We start from the raw sequence: 21,006 nt of genomic DNA, 5'->3' as shown, positions 1-21,006 counted from the left end.
ACAGAGACATTAGAACACACAGATCAGAAACATTGGAACACACCGAACAGAGACATTAGAACACACAGAACAGAGATTAGAACACCGAACAGAGACATTAGAACACACAGAACAGAGATTAGAACACAGAACAGAGACATTAGAACACACAGAACAGAGATTAGAACACAGAACAGAGACATTAGAACACACAGAACAGAGATTAGAACACAGAACAGAGACATTAGAACACACAGAACAGAGATTAGAACACAGAACAGAGACATTAACAACAATAATCTACAAATGTTCTCCCCCTCCTCCTCTGTCCTGTTTGCTGTCTCTTGCCAGGCAGTCAAGTTGCTGACCATCACGAGAAAAGAGTCTCAACGCCCGTAGAAGTTGGCAAGCGAGCAGAAACTGCCTGGCACTCAGACTACCAACAGACACCTAATGTGCTAAAACACAACGCTCACAGCTGAAGCCTGACAATGACGGACAAACAAAATGGTAACAGCTTTACAAATATATCAAATGTATCAATGAAAATTGGCTACCTTTTTGATAGTTATATGGAACAAAATGTTTGTTAGATAATTCCTAAACACATTTATGCTCCACACACTGTAGTGGTTATTATGAATCAATGTTATGATAACAAGTATAGAAACTCTGCAATCCTTTTTTAGGAAATGGGCCCAAAGCCCCAGAGAATAGGGTGAAGGGGAAGCCTCCTCCGTACTCCGTGGAGACGCCCTATGGCTTCCGCCTGGACCTGGACTTCCTCAAGTACGTGGACGACATCGAGAAGGGCCACACCATAAAGAGAGTCCCCATCCAGCGCCGGAGCAGGGGGCAGAGGCCCAGCACTCTCCCCAGGAACCTCAACCTCTCTGGGCATGGCTACCAGTCTAACCCCTGGGGCTCCACTGGAGCTCTGGCCTCCAGGTCTCGCCTCCCCGACCCCCACCAAGGCTATGGCTCTTGGGCTTATGATGGCAGATGGCCAGCCTCCCCTGGAGGATACAAGTCTGTGGCAGAGATGGAAGCCAGTATCAGGGCCTTTGATGAGCAGCCCTTGGGGGAGCACATCAGGCCCAATCTCCTGCGGGCCTCCAGCCTGCCTCTTACCGTCCTGCTAAGGAAAGGTTCAGAGTCAACTGAGGACCCGGCCAGTCTCCGAAGCTCCAGAGACCGTCTCGGAGGAAGGGACACTTCCACGGAAGACATCCTTTACTCCCTGGACCGCTTGTCCAACTGTCCGTCCAAACAGGATTTTTCTGGAACCCTCCGCCGCCTCAATGAAGCCCTGGAGCACATGGGCAAGCTGGAGGAGGAGGTCCGTGTCATCCCAGAGCTCAAGGCACAGATCTACATCCTGCAGGAGGAGAGGGAGATGCTCCGTCTTGAACTGAACCCCAAACCCGCATCCCGAACCTTCTCCAACAGGGCCAAAGACCACTCTTACGTGACCTCTGACCTCAAAAGACCCAGGAAAGAGAGTAATCTCTTCCTCGCCAACAATGACATCACCGATGATGACTCTAACCAGACACACGAGTGGAGGACAAGCACAGACCTGGATGAGCTTCTCACAGTGACGTCTCTGCAGGCCAAAGTGGCCATGCTGGAGCAGAGGCTTCATGAGAGCAGCCTGGACCTCCAGAAGGCTACCGTGCTACTGAGAGAACAGCAGGAGGAGGGCCGGAGGAACGATGAGAGGATGTGCCAGCTGATCAGGAACACTGGGGACTGGGGGAGAGCAGAAAGAATCCCTGTGGAGCAAGATGAAAAACAGACTGAGAATTCTTCTAGGTGGGTCTTAGCAGGTGTGCATGGTACATCCATTCGAGAAAGTTTGAATGTAGGAGAAGCTTTGTCGACAAATACAGTGACCATTAGAACAAATAGACAAAACCCTGGCACTCAGATTGAGGACCTAGAAGATGATCAGGTTTGTGTTGCAGCTACCTCTTTCATGATGGAGGCCCAAGCGAACAGTCTTGGAGCTGGTCAACACAGTTCAAAAACGGTGGTCCATTGCTCCGTCAGAGAACCAGGCCTAGCAGTACCCATGGAGCACATGCCCCAGGAGGAAGCCCCCCCAGGGAGCATGGATCAAGCTGTGGCAGCCCTCCACATAAGGAGGATCCAGTGTCTCCTGGAACAGCAGTGGGAGTGTCTGTGTGGGGGGACATCACCAGAGGGAGGCAAGGCCCTGGAGCACCCAGACCCCAAGGTCAATTCACTACAGGAGGAGATGATGAGTCTGGTTCATACTCTTTCCTCCTACTACAACCATGGATCCAGTGACAGAGATGTTTCTCAAGGAGGTATGGCCTATTTTCACAGATCTTTCGGGTTGATTTCCAGAACACAGATTAAGCCTATTGCTGGACTAAAAAGTATGCTCAATGAAGAATCTCCATTGAAAGTGCTTTCTAGTCCAGGAGAAGACTTGATCTAGGACTGGGAACCTGGAAAACAATCGACAGTCTACATTGACAATAAATATTTTTTATTAAATATAAAAATAAAAATTATTTGGAACAAGGAATCATTTTCTCAGGTTCCTTATAAAGCAAATTGAAATCCAATGTTTATTTTATAGAACAGAGCTCTTTTGTCTTTCATAAATCAGACATTTTCGAACTCATTTGAATTTCAAAGCACAGTCATAATGCAACGCAATCGATTCCCAATGGTTTTGAAACACCATTCACGTCACGTCAGCACATTTAACTCATAGCTTTGAGCTATTTCTCCGTCTAGCATGAAAGATTAGGTCAGATTTATGAGTCAATGACAGGAATTTACTGCACACAAATCCCATTACCATGTCAGAGACTACTTACAGACAACTTTCCTTGCCTCTCTCACATTGAGACCCACAATTGACCATGCAATGTAAATGAATGGCTATAGTTGTCCTGGCTTTATTCATGATAGATTTTTGATTTTGCCATATTGGAATGATTACAGTTCCTACAAGTCCTTCCCTTCTCTACCTTTATACTAGCACTTTGGTCATAATTACAGGGAAATTATTTTGTTCTCGTGCTAAAGACAATTCAATGCTGCTGAGGACACAACTCACCAGACTCATGTGTCTTATTAAAGCAAAGAAATGAACATAAATACAGTTTATATGTAATTATCAAACTTCCCACATAGAGTTCCATTGTTATTAGGCTACCAACCATGTATAATGGAGTATGTTTAAGGACTGTCTATTACCATGTCACACTGTGTGTGGTTGGTCCCACCTGAAACGACAATCATTTGCAAAGCATTTACAATGATGTATTTTTTATAAAGGGGTTCGAGCTTCACCAACCCTTTAGTTGTTGTTGTTTGTTTGGCCGTTGCTGTATTCAAAGTGGGACCGTGTGATTTAACAGCTCCTACGCCTTAAAACAAATGCTTTCGTCTCATCCAGGGTTGCAAAGGGAGGGTATATTACTGGAAACTTCTGAAGTTTACCAGTAAACAACCAGAATTGTGGTAACTTTCAAGGTATTTTAGGAGTTTTATCTAGTGGCCTTTTTTTGAGTACTTTAAATTATCACATGAGTCTGTAATTATCTCTGTCCCTCTGTGTGGCCTTATCACATGAGTCTGTAATTATCTCTGTCCCTCTGTGTGGCCTCATCACATATTAAATATGAATATAAACCATCAACTTAGTGAATACCATAGGGTGTTTAATATGAGACTTTCAGCACGAAATATCCTTTATACTGTTTTTGTATTACCATGTCAATATGTCTTTGTTGTAAATGTTTTGGCGCCAAACTGGTGGTAGATGTGAAAGAAGTCATTAGTTGGAAGAGTTTCATAGTTAATGGAAAATAATGCCATTGTTCATTAGATGCTTTTTGTTCATTTAAGTAGGCTATTTTCTCTTGAATTCTATGGCCTATTCACCAGACCAGTGGTTCCCAATCTTTTTTGCCTGCTGTACCACCAACTGAATGTTGCTCTGCCCGGAGTACCCCTGAAGTACCCCCTCATGTACATTTTACCAGCAGGCCTATGGTCTAATGAGTGTTCTCAAGTACCCCCTGTGGATAGACCAGGTACCCCCAGGGGTCCTAGTTCCCCTGCTTGGGAACCTCTGTACTAGAAACTCATTGGCAATATTAATAATAGATGTGAATATATTTGTTTAAAGTTATTCAAGTATAAATTACCAGAGTTCCTATAGATTACCATAGCATTTACCAGTAGCTTTGCAATCCTAATCTTGGCGATTTCTCTCCCAGTCCCAAAATCCACCATGAAGAGAAATGGGAGTGCTCGGATGTCAAAGAACCTCCACTTTGTTGGTGTGAACGGAGGGTAAGACACTAGTCTCCTTTATGTTGTTAACAAATAACTAACTTGAGCATCACCCTCTGAATTTATGACCAATTTATAGCTAACGATATCACTGTGCAGAAACTCGAGTTTGGTACAGTCTGCGTTTAGCTCTGAAAACCCCTTGTACAGGGCCTTCAGAAAGTATTCACACCCCTTGACTTTTTCACATTTTGTTGTGTTACAGCCTGAATTTAAAATAGATTCAATTGAGATTCTGTGTCACTGGCCAACACACAATAATACCCCATAATGTCAAAGTGGAATTATGTTTTTAGAAATGTTCACAAACTAATTAAAAATGAAAAGATGAAATGTTTTATTAAGTCAATAAGTATTCAAACCCTTTGTTATGGCAAGCCTAAAGTTTAATAGTAGAAATGTGCTTAACAAGTCACATAATAACTTGCATTGACTCACTCTGTGTGCAATAATAGTGTTTAACATGATTTTTGAATGATTACCTCATCTCTGTACCCACACTTACAGATAATTGTAAGGTTCCTCAGTCGAGCAGTGAATTTCAAACACAGATTCAAGCACAAAGACCAGGTAGGTTTCCCAAAGCCTCGCAAAGAAGGGCACCTATTGGTTGATGGGTAAAACATTAAAAAAAGCAGACATTGAATATCCCTTTGAGCATGGTGAAGTTATTAATTACACTTCGGATGGTGTTTCAATACACCCAGTCACTACAAAGATACAGGCGTCCTTCCTAACTCAGTTGCTGGAGAGGAAGGAAACCGCTCAGGGATTTTACCATGACACCAATGGTGACTTTATAACAGTTGCAGAGTTTAATGGCTGTGATAGGAGAAAAATGAGGATGGATCAACAACATTGTAGTTACTCCACAATTCTAACCTAAATGACAGAGTGAAAAGAAGGAAGCCTTTACAGAATAAAAATATTCCAAACCATACATCCTGTTTGCAACAAGGCATTAAAGTAAAACTGCAAAAAATGTGACAAAGAAATTAACTTTATGTCCTGAATACAAAGCATTATGTTTGGGGCAAATCCAACACAACACATCAATGAGTACCACTCTTCATATTTTCAAGCATGATTGTGGCTGCATCATGTTATGGGCATGTTTGTCATTGGCAAGGACTAGGGAGTTGTTTTAGGATAAAAAGAAACGGAATAGAGCTAAGCATGTGCAAAATCCTAGAGGAAAACCTGGTTCAGTCTGCTTTCCAACAGACACTGGGAGACAAATTCACCTTTCTGCAGGACAATAACCTAAACCTAAAACAATAACCTAAAGCCAAATATACACTGAGTGTACAAAACATTAGGAAAACCTTCCTAATATTGAGTAGTCCTCAGAACAGCCTCAATTCGTCAGGAATGGACTCTACAAGATGTCGAAAGCATTCCACAGCAATGCTGGCCCACATTCACTCCAATGCTTCACACAGTTGTGTCAAGCTGTCTGGATGTCCTATGGGTGATGGACCATTCTTGATAAACACAGGAAACTGTTGGGCGTGAAAAACCAGGCAGTGTTGCAGTTCTTGACACACTTAAACCGACGTGCCTGATACCTACTATCACTTACTATCCCGTTCAAAGGCACTTAAATCTTTTGTCTTGCCCATTCACCCTCTGAATGGCACACATACACAATCCATGTCTCAATTGTCTCAAGGCTTAAAAATCCTTCTTTAACCTGTCTCCTCCCCTTCATCTATACTGATTGAAGTGGATTTAACAAGTGACATCAATAAGGGATCATAGCTTTCACCTGGATTCACCTGGTCAGTCTATGTCATGGAAAGAGCAGGTGTTCGTAATGTTTTGTCCATTCAGTGTACACTGGAGTTGCTTACCAAGATGACAATGAATGTTCCTGAGTTGCGTAGTTACAGTTTTGACTTAAATTGGCTTGAAAATCTATGGCAAAGACTTGAAAATGGCTTTCTAGCGATGATCAACAACCAACTTGACAGAGCTAAAATAATTTAAAAAAGAATAATGTGCAAATATTGTACAATCCAGGTTTGGAAAGCTCTTAGAGACTTACCCAGAAAGACTCACAGCTGTAATCGCTGCCAAAGATGATTCTAACATGTATTGACTCAGAGGTGTGAATACTTACGTAAATTAGATATTTCTGTATTTCATTTGCAATACATTTGCAAAAATGACTTTGTCATTATGGGTAAGAAAAATATATATTTAAACCATTTTGAATTCAGGCTGTAACCAAAAAATATGAAATAAGTCAAGGGGTATGAGTACTTTCTGAAGGCACTGTACATGGCTAGATTGTCAGGATGGCTGTACATGGCTAGATTGTCAGGATGGCTGTACATGGCTAGATTGTCAGGATGGCTGTACATGGCTAGATTGTCAGGATGGCTGTACATGGCTAGATTGTCAGGATGGCTGTACATGGCTAGATTGTCAGGATGGCTGTACACGCTTAGAAACAAGGTGCTATCTAGAACTTAAAAGGGTTCTTTGGCTGTCACCATAGGAGAACCCTTTGAAGAACCCTTTTTTTGGTTCCACAGAGGGTTCTAAAAGGAACCCAAAAACGGTTATCATACGGGTACAGCTGAAGAACCCTTTTGGAACCCTTTTTTTCTAATAGTATAATATAATTTCTAATACACATTGGTTCCTGCTGATATGTATTTAGCTTTGAAACAACACCAAATGAGGATTTGGACCGTAAGAGCCATGCAAAGGAGGACATGTCAGCCCTACAGCAACAACCAGAAGGACAACTCCCCCCTGGGGAGATGGCAGAGAAACGTGCAGACCATGGGGGTTCCAACCACGGAGACCAGAAAGAGGGAGACCCAAGCCCAGGTCAAGAGATGATGGAAGGAACCGATTCGATGGACCAGACTACTCAAACTGCAGAACCAGACGAACAGACAGATAGTGGTGGGGATGTGGAAGCTGCAGAACCAGAGGAACATAACAAGACAGACACAACACCAGAGGAACCCATGGAAGCAGAACCAGATCCAAACACAGATCCCAAACAAGACAGGTGAGGGGAACTGAGTATATTGTATTTCGTTCATGAATTATACAATTTGATGATTGGCCAGTTGTTTTGGCATATACATTTTTTAATTTTGAATAGTGTCATGACGATCTTTAATTGTAACTTATTGACGTTAGTGAGAGTATATGAATTGGACTGATGATTCTGTGTCCTCATAGGGAGGCTGTAGAAGGGGAGTTCATAGCAGCATGTCATTTCGTCAACGATCACATGGATAACATGGATAACCCCAATGATGACATGGTATGCATGGTACAGAAATACACTTAGACATAGGCACAACCTAATTACACAAGCCTTATTCAACATGAATGGCTGTCAACACAGATAAGGCAGGCACTACCAAAACACAGTGTGTTAAAGATGAAATCATTTGTGTCATTTTTCATTTAATGAAGAGGAGCATAGTTATACACCTCATTACTTTCATTAGCATCATTAAAATGTACAGGTAATTGCCAAAATAACGGAAACACCAACATAAAGTGTCTTAGTTGGACCCCCACGAGTCAGAACAGCTTCAATGAACCCTGACATAGATTCTACAGGTGTCTGGAACTCTACTGGAGGGACACGACACCAGTCTTCCACCAGGAAATACATAATTTGGTGTTTTGTTGGTGGTTTTGTTGACTGTGTTCAATTGGGTTGAGATCTGGTGACTGAGACGGCCATGGCATATGGTTTACATCGTTGTCATGCTCTTCAGATCATTCAGTGACCACTCGTGCCCTGTGGATGGGGGTGTTGTCATCCTATGGGGGCATAGCCATGGTAACCAAAATAATGGCCTGCCCAGCATTTTTATACATGACCCTAAGCATGATGGGATGTTAATTGCCTAATTAACTCAAGAACCACACCTGTGTGGAAGCACCTGCTTTCATTATACTTTATATCCCTCATTTACCGAAGTGTTTCCATTATTTTGGCAGTTACCTGTATATCTGCTGTTAGCGTCGTTAACATGTCTATCTGCTGTTAGCGTCGTTAACATGTCTATCTGCTTTAACATGTCTATGTGCTGTTAGCGTCGTTAACATGTCTATCTGCTGTTAGCGTCGTTAACATGTCTATCTGCTGTTAGCGTCGTTAACATGTCTATCTGCTGTTAGCGTCGTTAACATGTCTATCTGCTGTTAGCGTCGTTAACATGTCTATCTGCTGTTAGCGTCGTTAACATGTCTATGTGCTGTACGCATTTTCTCCCTAAAATATCCAAGGGTTATGGATAGAAGTCTTCAGATAGGACCAGTTTATCCTCCATTTGGGGGGGAAACAGGAAACTGATCTTAGATCAGCGTCTATGGCAGGGCATCTCCAGTCCAGGTGGGCCACAGTGTGTGCAGGCTTTTGTCCCAGCCCCGAACTAACACTCCCCGGTTATCGTCTGTTCCCCAGAGGCGTGGCCTGGTGGTGCTGTTCCAGCATTGGTTCCGGGTGGCGGCTGAGGAGGACTCTCTGGCCAATACGCTGTCTGTGTACCTCAGAGAGGTGAGGACGGCCACGCCGTCGCTCCTCCCCTTCTTAGTTAACATGGCAGATGACAACGGCAACACAGTGCTGCACTACAGCGTGTCTCACACCAACTACCCCGTCGTCAGCCTGCTACTGGACACAGGTAGGTACCACTGTGTATGTGTTTGTGTGTTTGTGTGTGTGATTACACTATTATGAGAATGGTGAAGGTAGGACGGTAAGTGTACTTAAGAACTCACTGTATGGGATATTTACATGGTTCCACAGTGTATCTACCGTTCAAAAGTTTGGGGTCACTTAGAAATTTCCTTGTTTTTGAAAGAAAAGCAATTTTTTTTGTCCGTAATTATCAGCAACCATCACTCCTGTGTTCCAATGGCACGTTGTGTTAGCTAATCCAAGTTTATCATTTTAAAAGGCTAATTGATCATTAGAAAACCCTTTTGGAATTATGCTAGCACAGATGAAAACTGGCCTTCTTTAGACTAGTTGAGTACCTGGAGCATTACAGGCTCAAAATGGCCAGAAACAAAGCACTTTCTTTTGAAACTCGTCAGTCTATTCTTGTTCTGAGAAATGAAGGCTATTCCATGTGAGAAATTGCAAAGAAACTGAAGATCTCGTACAACGCTGCGTACTATTCCCTTCACAGAGCAGCGCAAACTGGCTCTAACCAAAATAGAAAAAGGAGTGGGAGGCCCCGGTGCGCAACTGAGCAAGAGGACAAGTACATTAGAGTGTCTAGTTTGAGAAACAGACGCCTCACAAGTCCTCAACTGGCAGCTTCATTAAATAGTACCCTCAAAACACCAGTCTCAACAGTGAAGAGGCGACTCCGGGATACTGGCCTTCTAGGCAGAGTTGCAAAGAAAAAGCAATGTCTCAGACTGGTCAATAAAAAGAAAAGATTAAGATGGGCAAAAGAACACAGGTACTGGACAGAGGAACTCTGTTTTCTGATGCTCCAGATACTCAACTATCTAAAGAAGGCCAGTTTTATTGCTTCTTTAAATCAGCACAACAGTTTTCATCTGTGCTAACATAATTGTAAAAGGGTTTTCTAATGATCAATTAGCCTTTTAAAATTATAAACTTGGATTAGCTAACACAACGTGCCATTGGAACACAGGAGTGGTGGTTGCTGATAATGGGCCTCTGTACGCCTATGTAGATATTCCATTAATTTCTTAAGAAGTTTTAAAAAATCTGCCGTTTCCAGCTACAATAGTCGTTTACAACATTAACAATGTCTACACTGTATTTCTGATCAATTTTATGTTATTTTAAATGGACAAAAAAAAAGTGCTTTTCTTTCAAAACAAGGACATTTCTAAGTGACTCCAAACTTTTGAACGGTAGTGTACATGGTTCCACAGTGTATCTACATGGTTCCACAGTGTATCTACATGGTTCCACAGTGTATCTACATGGTTCCAAAGTGCATCTACATGGTTCCACAGTGCATCTACATGGTTCCACAGTGTATCTACATGGTTCCACAGGGTATCTACATGGTTCCACAGTGTATCTACATGGTTCCACAGTGTATCTACATGGTTCCACAGTGTATCTACATGGTTCCAAAGTGCATCTACATGGTTCCACAGTGTATCTACATGGTTCCACAGTGTATCTACATGGTTCCACAGGGTATCTACATGGTTCCACAGGGTATCTACATGGTTCCACAGGGTATCTACATGGTTCCACAGTGTATCTACATGGTTCCACATTGTATCTACATGGTTCCACATTGTATCTATAATCTCTCTTGAAACAATACTACAAAAACACAAGTTGACATGAAGGTCCAATACACGTTTCTAAATGTGTGTGTGTTCCCTCTGCAGGTGTTTGTGAGGTGGACCTTCAGAACAAGGCGGGGTACACAGCGGTGATGCTGGCGTCCCTGACGGCCCCGGACAGCTCTGGGGACATGGAGGTGGTCGGCAGGCTCATGGAGCTGGGGGACGTCAATGCTCAAGCCAGCCAGGTCACTGTCACTGCCTCTGTAGACACCAAATACACACCTCATACTAACACTGTTATATGGTACATATTGTACTGTAGGACCAAGCATCTCAGTATTCCAAAGCAATAGACAAGAATGGATACAAAATCCATAGTGGATATTTCAGAGTTACATACACTATATATACAAAAGTATGTGGACACCCCTTCAAATTAGTGGATTTGGCTATTTCAGCCACACCTGTTGCTGACAGGCGTATAAAATCAAGCACACAGCCATGCAATCTCCATAGACAATCATTGGCAGTGGAATGGCCTTACTGAAAAGCTTTCAACGTGGCACCATCATAGGATTCCACCTTTCCAACAAGTGAGTTCATAAAATTTCTGCCCTGCTAGAGCAGCCCCGGTCAACTGTAAGTGCTGTTATTGTGAAGTGGAAACGTCTAGGAGCAACAACGGCTCAGCCGTGAAGTGGTAGGCCACACAAGCTCAAAGAACGGGACCGCTAAATGCTGAAGTACGTAGCGTGTAAAATTCGTCTGTCTTCGGTTGCAACACTCACTACCAAGTTCCAAACTGCCTCTGGAAGAAACATCAGCACAATAACTGTTTGTCGGGAGTTTCCATGTTATTTGGTATTTTTGGTATTTTATTAGGATACCCATTAGCTGTTGCAAAAGCAACAGCTACTCTTCCTGGGGTCCACACAGAACATGAAACATAATACAGAATGACATAATACAGAACATTAACAGACAAGAACAGCTCAAGGACAGAACTACATCACCTTCATTGTTATACAGGCACACGTAGCCTACATATCAATACATACACACAAACTATCTAGGTCAAATAGGGGAGAGGCGTTGTGCCGTGAGGTGTTGCTTTATCTGTTTTTTGAAACCAGGTTTGCTGTTTATCTGAGCAATATGAGATGGAACGAAGTTCCATGCAATAATAGCTCTATATAATACTGTATGCTTTCTTAAATTTGTTCTGGATTTGGGGACTGTGAAAAGACCCCTTGTGACATGGTGGGGTAAGTGTGTGTGTCAAATCAAATCAACTGTCAGAGCGATGTGTCAGTTGACTATGCAAACAATTTGGGATTTTCAACACATTAATGTTTCTTATAAAAAAATAAGTGATGCAGTTAGTCTCTCCTCAACTCATGGCCGAGCCGCCGGCACACAAGCCTGAGATCACCATGTGCGTAATGCCAAGCGTCGGCTGGAGGGGTGTAAAGCTCGCCGCCGTTGGAATCTGGAGCAGTGGAAACACGTTCTCTGGAGTGATGAATCACGCTTCACCAACTGGCAGTCCGACGGACAAATCTGGGTTTGGCAGATGCCAGGAGAAAGCTACCTGCTCGAATGCATAGTGCCAACTGTAAAGTTTGGTGGAGGAGGGATAAATGTCTGGGGCTTTTTTCATGGTTCGGGTTAGGCCCCTTAGTTCCAGTGAAGGGAAATCTTAACGCGACAGCATACAATGACAATCTAGACGATTCTGTGCTTCCAACTTTGTGGCAACAGTTTGGGGAAGGCCGTTTCCTGTTTCAGCATGACAATGTCCCCATGCACAAAGTGCGGTCCATATAGAAATGGTTTGTCGAGATCAGTGTGGAAGAACTTCACCAGCCTGCACAGAGCCCTGACCTCCACCCCATCGAACACCTTTGGGATGAATTGGGACGTAGACTACGAGTAGGCCTAATCGCCCAACTTCAGTGCCCGACCTCACTAATGCTCTTGTGGCTGAATGGAAGCAAATCCCTGCAGCAATGTTCCAACATCTAGTAGAAAGCCTTCCCAGAAGAGTGGAGGCTGTTATAGCAGCAAAGGGGGGACCAACTCCATATTAATGCCCATGATATGATTTTGGAATAAGATGTTGGACGAGCAGGTGTCCACATAGTTTTGGTCATGTAGTGTATGGATCATCAATATACAGTAAACTGGACCTGTGTAGTGATTATTTGTTCAGAATAATAATAGATTTTCATATAGCTATAAACTATATGAATCTGCACCAAAGGCCAATGGTGTGTCAGGCTTCTTCCACAGAGAATAATATAGCTTTAATAAATAATAATACCTTGTGTTTCTGTCATAGTGGGGTTTAACCAGGCTACAGTACTGGAGAATGAATACCTTGTGTTTCTGTCATAGTGTGGTTTAGCCAGGCTACAGTACTGGAGAATGAATACCTTGTGTTTCTGTCATAGTGTGGTTTAACCAGGCTACAGTACTGGAGAATGAATACCTTGTGTTTCTGTCATAGTGTGGTTTAACCAGGCTACAGTACTGGAGAATGAATACCTTGTGTTTCTGTCATAGTGGGGTTTAACCAGGCTACAGTACTGGAGAATGAATACCTTGTGTTTCTGTCATAGTGTAGTTTAACCAGGCTAAGGTACTGGAGAATGAATACCTTATGTGTCTGTCATAGTGTGGTTTAACCAGGCTACAGTACTGGAGAATGAATACCTTGTGTTTCTGTCATAGTGGGGTTTAACCAGGCTACAGTACTGGAGAATGAATACCTTGTGTTTCTGTCATAGTGTGGTTTAACCAGGCTACAGTACTGGAGCATGAATACCTTGTGTTTCTGTCATAGTGTGGTTTAACCAGGCTACGGTACTGGAGAATGAATACCTTGTGTTTCTGTCAGAGTGTGGTTTAACCAGGCTACAGTACTGGAGAATGAATACCTTGTGTTTCTGTCATAGTGTGGTTTAACCAGGCTATGGTACTGGAGAATGAATAGCTTGTGTTTCTGTCATAGTGTGGTTTAACCAGGCTACAGTACTGGAGAATGAATACCTTGTGTTTCTGTCATAGTGTGGTTTAACCAGGCTACAGTACTGGAGAATGAATACCTTGTGTTTCTGTCATAGTGGGGTTTAACCAGGCTACAATACTGGAGAATGAATACCTTGTGTTTCTGTCATAGTGTGGTTTAACCAGGCTACAGTACTGGAGAATGAATACCTTGTGTTTCTGTCATAGTGGGGTTTAACCAGGCTACAGTACTGGAGAATGAATACCTTGTGTTTCTGTCATAGTGGGGTTTAACCAGGCTACAATACTGGAGAATGAATACCTTCTGTTTCTGTCATAGTGGGGTTTAACCAGGCTACAGTACTGGAGAATGAATACCTTGTGTTTCTGTCATAGTGGGGTTTAACCAGGCTACAGTACTGGAGAATGAATACCTTATGTGTCTATCATAGTGGGGTTTAACCAGGCTACAGTACTGGAGAATGAATACCTTATGTTTCTGTCATAGTGTAGTTTAACCAGGCTACAGTACTGGAGAATGAATACCTTATGTTTCTGTCATAGTGGGGTTTAACCAGGCTACAGTACTGGATAATGAATACCTTATGTTTCTGTCATAGTGGGGTTTAACCAGGCTACGGTACTGGAGAATGAATACCTTCTGTTTCTGTCATAGTGTGGTTTAACCAGGCTACAGTACTGGAGAATGAATACCTTGTGTTTCTGTCATAGTGTGGTTTAACCAGGCTACAGTACTGGAGAATGAATACCTTGTGTTTCTGTCATAGTGTGGTTTAACCAGGCTATGGTACTGGAGAATGAATACCTTCTGTTTCTGTCATAGTGTGGTTTAACCAGGCTACAATACTGGTGAATGAATACCTTCTGTTTCTGTCATAGTGTGGTTTAACCAGGCTACGGTACTGGAGAATGAATACCTTATGTGTCTATCATAGTGGGGTTTAACCAGGCTACAGTACTGGAGAATGAATACCTTATGTTTCTGTCATAGTGTAGTTTAACCAGGCTACAGTACTGGTGAATGAATACCTTCTGTTTCTGTCATAGTGTGGTTTAACCAGGCTACGGTACTGGAGAATGAATACCTTATGTGTCTATCATAGTGGGGTTTAACCAGGCTACAGTACTGGAGAATGAATACCTTATGTTTCTGTCATAGTGTGGTTTAACCAGGCTACGGTACTGGAGAATGAATACCTTGTGTTTCTGTCATAGTGTGGTTTAACCAGGCTACAGTACTGGAGAATGAATAGCTTGTGTTTCTGTCATAGTGGGGTTTAACCAGGCTACGGTACTGGAGAATGAATACCTTATGTTTCTGTCATAGTGTAGTTTAACCAGGCTACAGTACTGGAGAATGAATACCTTATGTTTCTGTCATAGTGGGGTTTAACCAGGCTACAGTACTGGAGAATGAATACCTTATGTTTCTGTCATAGTGTAGTTTAACCAGGCTACAGTACTGGAGAATGAATACCTTGTGTTTCTGTCATAGTGTGGTTTAACCAGGCTACAGTACTGGAGAATGAATACCTTGTGTTTCTGTCATAGTGTGGTTTAACCAGGCTACAGTACTGGAGAATGAATACCTTGTGTTTCTGTCATAGTGGGGTTTAACCAGGCTACAGTACTGGAGAATGAATACCTTGTGTTTCTGTCATAGTGTGGTTTAACCAGGCTACAGTACTGGAGAATGAATACCTTGTGTTTCTGTCATAGTGTGGTTTAACCAGGCTACAGTACTGGAGAATGAATACCTTGTGTTTCTGTCATAGTGTGGTTTAACCAGGCTACAGTACTGGAGAATGAATACCTTGTGTTTCTGTCATAGTGTGGTTTAACCAGGCTATGGTACTGGAGAATGAATAGCTTGTGTTTCTGTCATAGTGTGGTTTAACCAGGCTACAGTACTGGAGAATGAATACCTTGTGTTTCTGTCATAGTGGGGTTTAACCAGGCTACGGTACTGGAGAATGAATACCTATGTTTCTCTGTCCTCTCCTCTCCCTTGCTGCCTGGACTTTGTCCTCTCACACACAGTGCCTCAGTCTCCTCCATTTCCTCACAACGTCTCACCCTGTTCTTCCTTCCATCTCAGTCACTAACTCATGCCCCTTTCCCCATCCAGCCCTCTCTCCATCACTGCACGTCTCTCTTCTCCCACCAATTATTTTGATGGCCGGACTAGGACCAAAAATCAGCACTGGGAATTTCTGGTTCACACATTTACATTTGACTATTTTAGCAGAGCATACAATTCATACTGGTCCCCCGTGGGAATCGAACCCACAACCCTGGCGTTTTTAAGCACCATGCTCTACCAACTGAACCACAGGGGAGTAGCATGGAGTCTTTCAGCGCAGAAATCATAATAACATGTCTTAACTGGCCCATGGGCCACGCCAGCATCATTTCCCTCTCTATTTTAAACACACTACAAAATATTGTCCTATAAGACCAGCCTCTGTACTAAAGATGGACTTGCCCAAACTGCCTCCTGGCCAATCTGTTTCAGCTCTGCATGCCGAGATAATTCTCCTCTCTTGGCCCTCCTCATCCCTCTGCCTGTCTCTCTCCCTCCAGGGGGGTCAAACAGCTCTGATGCTAGCAGTGAGACATGGCCGGGGCCTGATGGTGCGTCTGCTACTGCGCTGCGGGGCCGACACCAACATCCAGGACTGCCAGGGGGCCACGGCCCTCGTGTGCGCCTGCGAGAGGGGCCACACACACATCGCCCGGCTGCTGTTGCAAGCGGCCGAGTGTGACACCAGCGTCACTGACAGGGTGAGTGCTGGATGGATACACTACAGAACACACACACACACAATCCCCCACCCCCTGAAAGCCTCAGGTTTCACCACGAGGCCATCAGGTTTCACCACGAGGCCATCAGGTTTCACCACGAGGCCATCAGGTTTCACCACGAGGCCAACGGTACCTTCAGGAGACGACAATACATCTAACAACCTGCTCCTACGCCACCTAGTGAACAAGACTACAAACTACACTCTTGGGGGGGAATTATCAACCATCTCAAGTCAATTATGTTGCCATTATAAGACTCAATGTTAACAGGATGTCAGTCCTCTTTTCTCACTAGAATTAGCGACTTTGCTGAAAGAGCAGCTTAGGCCATTGAAAGCGTTCGAAAGCCCAAATACCCCGGTTTGAGTCCCAAATAGCACCCTATTCTCTATGGGCCCTAGTCAAAAGAAGTGGACTAAACGAGGAATAGGGTGCAGTTTAGGATGCAGCCCTTGACTCATTGAGCTTAGAGTGACAGCGTGGCTGTTCTATAATAGAGCTAGCACTCAGCTCTCTGTGGATTAATGAAGCCTATTGTTGAGGCAAACCTCACCGGGCTTTGACAAGCTAATCACTAATCCGCTAAATCTGTAGGGAAAGAGAGCAAAAATAAAAGGGAAATCCTCCACGCTGTCCAATTCTCCCCGTAGACTGGTAGAGAATAAGAGCGAAGCTCTCTCAGTTTAGGGCCTCCTGCTTTGAATTGACTCCAGCCTATCCTCAGTGTTCATTGAATCAATTCTTATTCACTTGGCGAATGTGCACTATACCGTTTTCTCTCACGTTTTTTAAAATATTACTGTCGTTTAGCATGGTTGCATACTTAAGTATAGTGTGTGCCAAACCTCTCCTGCAGTACTCCCACCCATTTCAGTACCATGACACTTGATTCATCAAGCCCTTCAGTAGTTGAATCAGGTGTGCTAGTTCAGGAATATACCAATGTGGAATAGCTAGGGTTACTCAAGGAGAGGTTTAGGAAATACTGACTTAGCATACCCACAATGATTTATAGTGCATACCTCAAGTATTGATCTTCTCTTCTTTCTTTCTCATCCCCCTCTTTTCGTCTCCACCTCCTCCAGCGTGGTCGCACGGCACTGTCTGTAGCGCAGCAGGGGTCCCACGTTGACATCACAGCCCTTCTCCAGGCCCACCAAACACACGCTGAGACGTCTGTCTGAGACCCCTTACCCTGTCCCCGTGGATGGACTCAAAGACATAGATGTCGCAGTACAAGGAATGTCCATGTCCAAATGGTACCCTGTTCCCTGCTGTATATAGAGCCATTCTTCCTACTGTATATAGAGCCCTTCTTTATACCACAACTTAGGTCAATTATCTCCTTCTTTCTGTTTCCTTCTGTCCCTCTTTCTGTCTTCTTTCTCTTCTCCTTCTGTCTCTCTTTCTCTTCTCCTTCTCTCTCTCTCTTCTCCTTTCTCCTTCAGTCTCCTATTTCTCATTCTGTCTTCTTTCTCTTCTCCTTCTGTCTCTCTTCTTTTCTGTCTCTCTCTCCGTCTTCCTCTCTTTCTCCTTCTGTCTCTTTCTCTTTTCCCTCTGTCTCTCTTTATCTCTTCTCCTTCTGTCTCTTTTTCTCATTCTTTGTGTTGGTCACCTATTGGCTCAGTAATGACTGAGGTCAGCTGGTCGCGTTAGTCGCTGACTACTAGGCTCTGGCCAAAAGTAGTGGACTATACAGTAGGGAATAAGGTGCTATTTCAGACACAGATGAAGATCTCTCACCTCCGCCCGTCTGATTCGGTCTGTTTTCCTCTCTCCCTCTTGGGCCTCTAAGGATCAGGTTGTGAGGTCAATGATATTGGACTGAGCTCTTCACTTCTTGTTCCTGGACAGGATTTTTTTTTCTTTAAATACTGTGTGTGTGTGTGTGTGTGTGTGTGTGTGTGTGTTATTATGACAGCTGTGCAAAACTCCAATCCTGGGGGGCGATATTGTCTGCTGGTTTTTGTTCTCGCCTTTAAATTTGATCCAATTGCCAATTTTTTTACCTGGGCAAATGGCAATCAATGACATGAATTGACGCAATAAGTGCCACGAAGGGACATCCCAAAAACCAGCAGGACTGCGGCCCTTGAGGACTTGGTCTATCCCTGTTATGTCCATGAGAAAGTTTTTTGAGAAAGCGTGTTACAAATAAAATGCCACCAATTGGGTGGATGGGTTGATTGCTCTGCTGGTACTGTAAACATGGCTGTTATGCCCCTGGTATGGTATTAGGTTAGGGGAGGGTTTGGCCGGGGGGGTGGGGGGGGGAGCTTTACAAGTAGACTGTCATTGTAAATAAGAATTTGTTCTTAACTGACTTAGTTAAATAAAGGTAAAATAAAAAATAAATCAAATCAACATTTGGGGGAAGATGTTCTATCAGTGTGTTAAATGTTTTTTTTTTGTCTTCACATCGTAATGTGTGACTTTGATATCTGTTATTCTGACTCTGCTTTATACTAGCTGTACTATGTGCAGCAGGAAGGAGAGCTGTGTCATCAGACTCATTGAAATATCAAAGAAAGACAATGTAGTTGGTCTTGAGGTCGGCACCGCTACCCTCGGGGCATTTCAGCTAGAGAGAATCTTTACAGTAAATATACAGTGCATTTACATTGAACTGTTTCCTACTATCAGCAATATGTTGCATGTTAATCTCAATACTGTATGAAGTAAAATATTGAGCTATACTGTTAAAAATGGATTTCATTATGATCAATATCCATTGTAGACAAACCCGACAGTTGATTTAACTACTTATTTCCATGCATTATTCTTAAAACTTTTACTGCCTCAGAAACCCGGATCCGGGAGCACCCCCCACCCCCCACACACTGATTAGCATAGATAGCATAGCTTCAGAAGTAGATAGTAGCATCTAAATATCATTAAATCACAAGTCCAAGACACCAGATGAAAGATACAGATCTTGTGAATAAAGCCACCATTTCAGATTTTTAAAATGTTTTACAGGGAAGACAAAATATGTAAATCTATTAGCTAAACACGTTAGCAAAATACACCACTATTCTAACTCCATCAGTTTCTTACTCCTTCAGGTGCTATCACCAATTCGGCTCAACTAAGATATTGATAGCCAATAACCTATAAAAAAAAACATCAGATGACAGTCTGATAACATATTCATGGTATAGGATAGTTTTTGTTAGAAAAAAGTGCATATTTCAGGTAGAAATCACAGTTTACAATTGCACCGACCATCACAAATCCACTAGAATTACTAGATAGAGCAACGTGTATGACCAATTTACTCATCATAAAACATTTCATAAAAATAGACAAAGCATAGCAATGGAAAGACCCAGTTCTTGTGATTTCAGACCATATTTCAGATTTTCTAAGCGTTTTTCAGCGAAAACACAATAAATCGATAAGTTAGCATACTACATGTTCCAACGTTACCAGAGCATCGATTCCAGCCAAAGAGCGCTATAACGTAACCACCGCCAAAAGATATTAATTTTTTCACTAACCTTCTCAGAATTCTTCCGATGACACTCCTGTAACATCATTTTACAACATACATATACAGTTTGTTCGAAAAGGTGCATATTTAGCCATACAAAACCGTGGTTACACAATGAAAATACTAGGAAATCAAGCCTCAATATGTCTGACGTCATCTATCAGAGTGATCTAGTTTAATTAAAAGCTAATCATATACTTGACTAAAAAATACAGGGTTGACAGGAATCGAAAGACAAATTAGTTCTTAATGCAACCGCTGATTTACATTTTTAAAATTATCCTTACTTTTCAATACAGGGTTGGCCAAGTGAAGCTATACCAAACAAAATGGCGATGTATGCGTTTAAAATATTTCGACAGAAACACGGTTTATCATATTAAATATTGCTTACTTTGAGCTGATCTTCCATCATATTCTTGGGCAATGTATCCTTTCTATGTTATAAACGTCTTTTGGTCGATAGATGTCCTCTGTCCTTCGAAATGTCCACTAACAACGACCGAGACCGCGAAACGTTCCCAAAGCTAGAAAGTGCACGACAAATAAATTCCTCAGAATCGCACTAAACGGATATAAATTGCTATAAAACGGTTAAAATTCACTACCTTATGATGTTTTTAACAACTATAACGACTGAAAACATGACCGGAGAAATACTGCTGGTTAGAAAACGATTTGGAACGAGGCAGGTCCGATGGCCTTCACGCTTGAGGCGCACGTTGAGAAAGAGGGGTCTCTGTACATTTTTGTCATTTATAATGGCTGTGAACGTCCCATAGAGTTCATTGAAAACGTGATGACGTACAGACACCCAGAGGAAGACGTAGGTAGTGTCGGTTTCTTCATAGCATTCACTGTGGCCTTATAAACAGACCCCAGATCAGAGGTAAAAATTTCTGAAATCTGAACCCTGTCATGAAAAGTGCTGTAGAAATTGTTCTGTACCACTCAGAGACAAAATTTCAACTCCTATAGAAACTATAGACTGTTTTCTATCCAATAATAACAATAATATGCATATTGTACGATCAAGAATTGAGTACGAGGCAGTTTAATTTGGAAATGTAAAAAAAAAAATAATG

The 21,006-nt window shown here is 42.7% G+C and overlaps 1 protein-coding gene across 1 annotated transcript in view; it reads left to right on the top strand.

Moving 5' to 3' along the window:
• LOC139560063 (KN motif and ankyrin repeat domain-containing protein 4-like) overlaps positions 1-18,284 on the top strand; it is a 31,971-nt gene extending 13,687 nt beyond the window's left edge. Inside the window, exons 2-10 of the mRNA XM_071376556.1 lie at positions 331-489; positions 669-2,312; positions 4,245-4,320; positions 6,989-7,348; positions 7,525-7,609; positions 8,768-8,987; positions 10,696-10,838; positions 16,207-16,407; positions 17,514-18,284. Of these exons, the coding sequence (XP_071232657.1) occupies positions 471-489; positions 669-2,312; positions 4,245-4,320; positions 6,989-7,348; positions 7,525-7,609; positions 8,768-8,987; positions 10,696-10,838; positions 16,207-16,407; positions 17,514-17,612 (2,847 nt within the window). The 5' untranslated portion in view covers positions 331-470 and the 3' untranslated portion in view covers positions 17,613-18,284. The remainder of the gene's footprint in view (positions 1-330; positions 490-668; positions 2,313-4,244; positions 4,321-6,988; positions 7,349-7,524; positions 7,610-8,767; positions 8,988-10,695; positions 10,839-16,206; positions 16,408-17,513) is intronic.
• The last annotated feature ends 2,722 nt before the right edge of the window (positions 18,285-21,006 follow it).

Source organism: Salvelinus alpinus, chromosome 30 (assembly GCF_045679555.1).
Source record: "Salvelinus alpinus chromosome 30, SLU_Salpinus.1, whole genome shotgun sequence".
Classification (NCBI taxonomy): Eukaryota; Metazoa; Chordata; class Actinopteri; order Salmoniformes; family Salmonidae; genus Salvelinus; species Salvelinus alpinus.
Note: the sequence above shows the minus strand (reverse complement) of the source record. Positions and strands in the feature narration are given on the sequence as shown.